General features: G+C 37.5%; 1 protein-coding gene across 2 annotated transcripts in view; it reads right to left on the reverse strand.

Moving 5' to 3' along the window:
* The window catches only part of LOC118432365 (transient receptor potential cation channel subfamily M member-like 2), a 21,226-nt gene extending 19,037 nt beyond the window's left edge, over positions 1–2,189 (reverse strand). For both annotated transcript variants that reach the window (XM_035843901.1, XM_035843902.1), the window contains exons 1-3: positions 1,776–2,189; positions 650–766; positions 235–282 (exon numbers count right to left, since the gene is read on the reverse strand). In XM_035843901.1, the coding sequence (XP_035699794.1) occupies positions 235–282; positions 650–685 (84 nt within the window). In that variant the 5' untranslated portion in view covers positions 686–766; positions 1,776–2,189. The remainder of the gene's footprint in view (positions 1–234; positions 283–649; positions 767–1,775) is intronic.
* Positions 2,190–8,960: the final 6,771 nt, after the last annotated feature.

Below are 8,960 nucleotides of genomic sequence, written 5' to 3' on the forward strand. Positions count from 1 at the left end.
AGATGGTAGGAATTTGTTCTTTGCATTGTCCTTATCCTACACGGAACACCATTGCAGAAACTGGTAAAGAGTAGATTTGAATAATTGGTCAATTACTCTGGTTGGTCTGATTAGTTATGAGCTGTTGGTGATGTCAGATTGGTCAGAATAAATCCTGTTGTACAAGTCGTGTAAGCTGCATTCGAGTTGTAGCACATCTCTATCAATACAAATACTACACACTGAATCACTCACCGCAGAAGGGCCATCAGCATCATCGCTTGTCACTGTCAGGGGTGTATCCTGTATTGGAACGTGTCAGAGAAAAAAGGGAAAGGGAACCTTTAAGTTAATGTAAGCTTATAATGCAACAGTTTCTACAAGCATAATCAGATCAACATAAAACCTCAACCTAAAATTGACGTTGAACTCCTAATAGTAATGCAGCATCGGTAATCCTCGATGTTTTTACACTATCCAAGTGATGAAGACACTCTTAAAAAAAGCCCTCGACCATAACTTTCTCTAAGCACATAAAATATGAATATCACTTAAATGGACAGCATAAAGCCTTGTTGGCAGACAGGTAATGTGAAATACAACCAAATTGTTGGCGAAAAATAACTTCAATGTTTTACGTAAATACGTTACACATAGATAAAGACATCACCTCTTCGGTCTTTAGACGTTTCCTACTGCTCATCATTGGTTTGTTGGTTTTCTCTGTAGCTTGTAAATGCCCTTAACATCCTTGTTGTTTCATAACTGAAATGCTGAGTATTGTAATCTGAATAGTATAGATAATGAACAACATGTTGTAGTAAATAGAGACAGCTGAACTTCATAAAAATGTTAGAAACTAGTAAGTTTTCCGGACTTCATACACTTGAGTAATACAGAAAATGTCATATTGCTTGTTTCCCTCTACCCGTGGATTTTTGTGGAGACCCTTACCTACCTTACATAAACCTAGAATACTACAACATTTACCATTTGTAACAGTATTACTGTATTGATTGCATTATTAATTTCTTGTGTCTATGAATCACTCAGATTGAAAGTTTTCATAATTGCTTAAAGGAAAATGTTTTCAGATAATCCGGTCAACGCTACCATAAGACAGTCAGCAATGTTGCTGGTGTGTCTCTTTTTTATGTGGGTGCGGGGGTAATATACAGGTTAGACTGCCCGGGGCAACTTAAAGAGCAGATCCGGTCAGCAGATGTCTTCTGGGGACAATTATCATTTTAGGCTACCCTGAAAAAAATCAGAAATTGGACACTTAGGTCAAAATCTAGAAAAAGGCAAAGAATCCCTACCGTGGGCCGCTGACCCTCTTTTTAAGTTCTTTAAGCAGAAACACATTATTAATTTCTAAAGGCCTAAATACCGTCAACAAGCAATGGTTCAGTATAAATCATATAGTTTTCAATGAAAAGCATATTTCCAGCGAACTGCTGTACTAACTACGGAACAGAAAGAAGGAAATTCCATTAAAGAGTGACCAAAATTTTCCCAGATTTTACCAGTTGCAAGTAGAGACTAAATATTTCCAATTAAATCACAAAACCCACTCATATGAAACAGCACTGTGACAATTCATTATTCACTGCCTTTGGAGAAGGAGTCTAACCTAACGATTAGAGTTAACATACTATTATAATAGTAGTACCTCGTAGTTGATTAGAAATGTACAGCGTTGCGATACTTTTACTTTGATAATTGTACATGCAATTATAGACTATATTACTTGTATCTATATCGAGCTATGGAAAACTATTAACCAGAAACCTTACCTGTAGCGGACGTCGACACTAAATGGTCAGCAGACACCAACACACAACTGAACCATTTTGCATGTAGTAGTGACCTTTGACCCACCCACAGCTAAGAGAAAAACTAGTTCGACCGGTTAGTGTAGGCCTGGGGTTTACAATGAGCTAGGGGAGTTGTGGATACACGGTGGCGTTTTCTCTCACAAGCTGGCGGTGGGTTTTTTTTTTTCGTTTGGCGGTGTTTCTGTTTATTTGGCCGCCGGTGTTTTTGTTTGTTTTTCCCCAAGCAGTATTTACCTATCTTGTTTATGAAATAGAGTCGTATCTCTCACTTTGAATATTTTATCGTTTTACAGCAGCACTCAACTACTGTGGGGTTGATTTTAGAGAAATGTTTGAAGCAAAGCAAGGAATTCAAACCCTGAGCAAGTTTGTCATTAATGGCAATGATATATTTAAGACGGTCGCAAAATTGCAAAAGGCGTGGGGAGGAGTGCATAACTGTTTTGTATTAATGCCATTACAAACTTAGTAACAATTACTTTATTGGCTTCTATAGTATACTAATAACTGCAGGCATAGTAAAAATACTATAGCATTTAGAGTATGAATTAAAGCGTGCTGAATGTAATAGATAAATGTAAGCTATCAGTTGTTTTACGAGCGTCTACGTAATACCGGTCACAACTGTTGTGTAATAAACTTCACTTGACTTTCTTAAAAAGTTTTATCAGGCTGGTACCTCACTTAATAATGAGAATTTTGTTCATTCCTTGATTTATTCTATACCGACATTTTGTTGCAATAAGTACGTGTTGCTGCTTACTTAGCGGGGGTCTACCGAAAGTGCGAAAAGGAACGAAAAGGAACGAAAAGGAACGAAAAGGAACGAAATGGAACGAAAAGGAACGAAAAGGAAAGAAAAGGAACGAAAAGGAACGAAAAGGAAAACGTGTTTTATTTTACCGAGAATTTGACAATATCAAATTTTTACAGCGCTGTTTCAGGCTGTTGTTTTTGTGTGGCTAAATTATTCTTTGAAGATCTGCGAAATACAAAGAAACGGAACTGAGATAAGAAAGTAAGGACTAAAATTCAGTGGGTGGTAGATAAATATCGATTATTATACATTTTCAGGATGAGGCAAGATTGTAACGTTGTTGTTGTATTTGGGTGGCTTTTATTCTCCCTAGAGGGCAGCCCCGCATGCAAATGACCCGCGAAATCCGGTCAGGAAAGATATGCTAATAAACTGCTGCTCCACGAGCATGACAGCTCCTTTCAACAGGGCCAACAACATGGTTTTCTGGAGACTGGAGACATATCTTCTCGCTCGTTCACAACGAAAGAAAAGCTGTGAAAGGATAGACATATATACATTGTACCAAAGAGATTTCATCAAGTTGTACCATGAGTATTCATCATTTTGGCGGGAAGAAAGGTGCCAACGTGAGGAATTTGTGCAAAGGATATTGGGAAATACAATTTCTGTCAACAATTTTCCGTCATATTCAATACAAATAAATTTCTGCCTCTTGCGACCGACATCAGGCCCTCGCTGATGACAAAAAATCCCAATGCCGGGTTTAGATGTCCTGGTTGCAAAACAAATTTAAGGCGTTGTATTAATATTAATGAAAGTGTGAAAAAAAAGGAAGGAAAAATAATTCCCAACATGCTGGGCTCGACCTTCCGATCGTCGACTTCCCTGGGTTCGAACATGCGACCTATATTTCTCTAAGGTCAAGTTCTTACAAATTGTGCAATACATATACTTGTAACTTTGCTAGCATTGCATTTTTTAAACAACTATATCCACATAGCATGGCTTTTTATGATAAAATATGCACAATCGTTCTCGACATAATCCATTTCTTCTTGTGAAATTTTATAATATAAATGTAATATGGATATTCTAAGGAATGTTATAACCACATTAACAAGTAGATGAGCATAGATATGCATAGATAGGTCTCATCAATATCCATTCCTCCATTGAACCATTGGGGCTATAGGAATTTCGTGGAGCAAGCCGCAAAATGCCAAAGTAAAGCCCGTTTCATATGCATTTGCCGATCACAGTTTACCATTGCCTTACATTACCATTGATTTTATTTCAAGTTGCTTCATACTTCGTTCCTATCCGATCTTTTCGTTCCTTTTCGCTCCTTTTCGCTCCTTTTCGTTCCTTTTCGTTCCTTTTCGTTCCTTTTCGTTCCTTTTCGTTCCTTTTCGTTCCTTTTCGTTCCTTTTCGTTCCTTTTCGCACTTTCGGTACACCGCTTACGGGTGCGGTCATAAACGTTAACTAAATATATATAGTTATATATATATATACAGTAACTGCTTATTCTAATTACAACAATGCGGTTCCAAACGTAAAGGCGTGTTATGACTTGTTTTTCAAAACCTGCACCCTGATTAGAATTTTTATGATTATACATGTTGATATTATTCAAATAAACAGCTTCAGACAATCAACAACAGCCTATACGTAGGACTAATCTTTGGTTGTTTATCATAACGCATTTCGGATCAGCAACGGAGGGCCGCACCCTAAAAGAACAAAAGCCTGACGCATTCTACATGTACACTGAAACTCTCACGGTCTCTGCCGAGAAGGTGTAAGCTAAAGCTATCCTCCATGACTTGAAAGGTATGTTTCTTTTAGTGTATACAGACCTGAGTAGGGCTGGGTATCGGTACAGAAAATGTCCAGGTACGGTCCAGGTCCAGAGGATTAGGTATACATCTAGACCTGGACCTAATCATCTGAAAACTTTAAACATTAACTGCCTCTGTTTTAGGCCAAATTAGACTGTAGAAACTTGGTACATGTGACTATCAACTCTCCTCTACTTAGCTCTTGTTATTTTCTTGGACATGTAAGCCCTATAAAACACGTGAATGCCGGCCGGTATAATCTGTTCATTTTCGAAACGGTCCAAAATCCGGTCCACTGATTTTTATCAGGTCCAAAATTTTTCTAGACTTGTCCAACAAGAAAAAAAAAAAGTTTTGACCCCTACGCTTGACGTAATTCTGTTGTCTCACCTTAATAAGAGTTCAATTCTCCAAGCAGATGTTGAGATGGGAGAATGTGACTTTTTTTATTCCGACTGATGGCTGTCAGTTAAAACCAGCCGTCAGAAAACGAACACGTTTTTACCCAACATCTGCATGAATTTATTTTTGTTGAGGGGTACAGGGTGCTTTTATTTTCTGACGTTCTAGCGCCGGAACAAGCTCAACCAGAATTAAACGACTGACGGAGAGGAATTTCCTATGCAATACAAGTTTACTAATGCAAAAAAAAAATCACTTCAAAACGCATTTACCTTAATTTTATACCTAAAATCTTAACCACCACTGCAATGTTTGATTTGCCATGTTAGATTTTGTCTGGTTCATCACTCTTCTGGGTTCAAATAACAGAGTTCCACTTCGGTGTTTAAACAAGCAGATCTTTAGTTTGTTTTGAAAACGAATTACATAGTGAGAAAATGTGTATTATTTTGTATTTCTCTCTTGCTGTCTACCTACAGTACAGGTAAGGGTAGTTAACCTCAAACTGTTGATATTATAGTAGAACTTTTGCATTTAGCCCACGTGAGAAAAACATTCAAAGAACAGTAACAAAATGTATTTTCATATTTTCTTGTTTCTTTTTTTTCTTCATATTCTCTTGTTTCTTCTTACACACAGATTTTTTCTTACTAGACAAAAAAGAAAAACATTTTGTCCACTATCAGGAATTTTTTTCTCAATAAAAAAGTAGTAAGATAATTCATCTTAAAAAATTCTAAAACATTATCCTAAACATGACAATAAGAATCATCTTACTAGAGAAGAAATATAAGCACTAAAATTTCAACAAATTCTTGAGATTGAACATTTTGTTTAGAAATAATCAATCAATTCAAGTAGTGCGTCTTGTGAAAATTTTCCATGCGGAGACTCTTCTTTTCTTATCTTAAGGCTTTAAATTCTTTATACAATGTATTTTTTCAACAAGTTTAAAAAATGAACACATACTAGACAAAACAAATGGTATGGCACAGAAAAGTTGACTGTAATGGTTTTCAAAAAATTAGGTAGACAGAGTTTTTTAGGGGTACAATGTCTTGCCTTCTGCTGATTTTCTCATCCTGAACGTGCAACGAAGTCAAACACACGTCAGCAAAAAGAGTAAACAACCTCAATATGAATATTTATACAGCCTGCTCTAGACAATCAACACATTCACATCATATGACCGTAGTTTGTTATATAACGTTACATATATTATAGGCTGACGTCAGAGTTGCGTTGCGTAGTAGAAGACTCGAAATGGTATTATGATCAATATTCTTGAAGATCATTCTTTTCCTTGTACATTTTAATATTTTTAGTTTAAAGAAACAGGTAGGTCTACGCTTTATTCCATTTTACAACATTCTAACAGTTTAGTTGGTGTAAGGGGAGAATTCAGTTGTTCGGTCCTCCGGATAGGTACAGTGGAATCAAAGGTGAGGTTTCTACAGTAGACACCATATTTTCTTTCAATTGTTATTTCGTATAACGTTACCCACGAGAGTTTTGAAGTAGAAAAAAAAAGAAAAGTCAATGTACGGGTTAGCACATCTAGTACTTTAGTTTTCTAGCGCATTTTAACAGGCTTTCCAGTAGGCAAGCCTGACTTGTTGATAAGCACATACCCTACAATGGACAAAAGGCCACCAAGTTTTTAATTCAACTGCAGTTTCTTAGTTTGCACCTCGGTTTGCACACCAGAAAAACAAACCAAATAAAAAAACGCTTTCTGCGAATAGGGGCGTTTTAAGCCTTTCTGAGATGTCTAGTTTAAGCCAAACATACCTTTTTGGGGGAACTCTGGTGTTTTGAAGTAATAGATTTGGCAAGGTCAAAACTGCAGATAACAAATTTTTCCTGAGAGAACAATTTCAGCGTTGCAACATTTACTTACCTGTGTGAGCATAGACATATGACTCTCATTAAATAACCACTTTATATATGAAAATTCATCTCCCACTGTATACGGAAAAGAATTCAAACCCGTCAAATAGCTTAAGTAAAATAGATTTAGATTAGACGTTATTTCTCTTTCGATTTATCTATAGTTCGCATGTTCCTTCTCCGTAAAGTATACAATTATATAAGTATCACTGCTTTACTTTGTCTGCAATTATCCCTCGGGCATGAACTTGCAATAAATATCATTATTATCATTATATATTTCACTCTGTGCACAGTATAGGTTTAAATATGTTGTAGTGTTTTTTTGCCCGTATCCTTCTTCTTATTTTGCCAAATCTTCAAAGGATTCAACTTCTCTTTGAATTACATGGAATTCGAATTCAACTTGCGGTATCATGAGACGATATTTCGGGTTCGCTTTTTCTTTTTCATATCATCCGTAATAATTGTTTCTTTTTTTTAGTCCTTTGAGACAACAATGTGTATATTTGGGGTCCCTGTGTCTAGTAATGACCAAAAATTAACTACATACAGAGGTGCCTTAGGCAAATAAAAAAACGGAAATGTTTGATAAGGAACAGTTCATTTTTGGGGGGCAGAGAGACAGGGAGGATTATGTTGAATTCACTCGCGGGCAAATTTCAACTATTCCAGTTACATGTTGAGAATTAGCATTCTTGTTTCTACTGCCAGTTGCAAAGAACTATAAAGAACTGTAAATGTAGAAACTTTCGCGGTGGTTTAATGTTCACGGTTTTCGCGGTGGTCGCTTCAACTTAACGTTCAACTTAAAACCACCGCGAATATTTATCCATGGCAGTAAGAGAATACAGAGTACTACCGCGAACTTTAAACCACCGCAAAAGTCCTTTTTCCCCCGCTACCGCAAAATTCAATCCCTGGGAACTTAAATACATTTACAGTAAGCGAAATTTTTGTGAAGAGTTTCCTCTCTGTTTCTGTCGAAGGCCATGTACCATGGGAAGTAAGATGCGACACGTCCTGATCTGTCTTCTCATCATCCTCAATGAGTCCAACATGCCAGAAGCGGTCTGCAACTGTGGATCAATGCCAAAGGCCTGTGTATGCCGTAGACTTAGCCTCACCAGCATTCCTCAAAACCTCCCAATATCCATCCAGACTCTAGACTTGTCGGATAACCTGATAACGATTATTCGTCCTGGTTCATTCGCAAGCCTTATCCACCTCAACATGTTAGTTGTTACTAATAACAAAATAACAAACATTCAGACGGGTGCTTTTGCAAATCTACCCCGGCTACAAAATATATACATGTGGGACAACCAGATAACGATGATTCAGTCTGGTGCCTTTCAAAATCTGACCCAGCTAAAATGTGTGAGACTGTACAACAATCAGATAACAATGATTCAGCCTGGTGCATTTGCAAGTCTACCCAAATTTCTTGAACTGGACTTGAGGTACAACAAGATAACGAAGATTCAGTCAATGAGTGGTGCATTTCTAAATGCAAGACCCGAAACATTGGACCTTCGGTTCAACAACATATCTGTCATCCCCCCTTCAGCTTTTGGTTTGTTGAAATCTATCTTAGCCACACTAATTGATGGGAACCCCTGGCGGTGTGACTGTAAAATGGTTCCTTTTAGGCAAAATATTGCTGAAATCCCTTTCATGAATGGCAATGTAAACCGTATAACTTGTGCTCGACCTGCCAAATTACAGGGGTATAACCTTAAAGATATCAATCCTGAAGAATTGACATGTGAAGAGCCAATGATACCAACACTGTCTGTTGCTGTCCAAACCTCTATCCATTTATCACCAGTTTCAACGTCCCCTTCCTTTATTGGTAACACAGAAAGCAAAACTAGTACAAAAGCATATCCTGTAGATTCTACATCTATCACACGGATGCGTCGTAGTGGGTTTTATTTAGAAGACCCAAACATACCAACGCTGTCTGTTGATGTCCGAACATCCTTCCATCCATCTCCAGTATCTACATCTTTCTCGTTTGGCACCACAGAAAGCAATACTGGACAAACAGCACGTATTGAAGACTCCACTTTTGCCAATCAGACCCCTTTTGGCCCTTCAGAACGCGCTAACCATTCCTACAATGGCACCCACACAACTCGTCAAACGGCACGTTCTGCAGACAAAACAAGACCAACACTAACTTCGCCATTTGCAATTACTGCAGACAAAATTGAAAACAGCAGTTCCAACGAATCATCTCCCAGTT

Source organism: Branchiostoma floridae, chromosome 15, assembly GCF_000003815.2.
Source record: "Branchiostoma floridae strain S238N-H82 chromosome 15, Bfl_VNyyK, whole genome shotgun sequence".
Lineage (NCBI taxonomy): Eukaryota > Metazoa > Chordata > Leptocardii > Amphioxiformes > Branchiostomatidae > Branchiostoma > Branchiostoma floridae.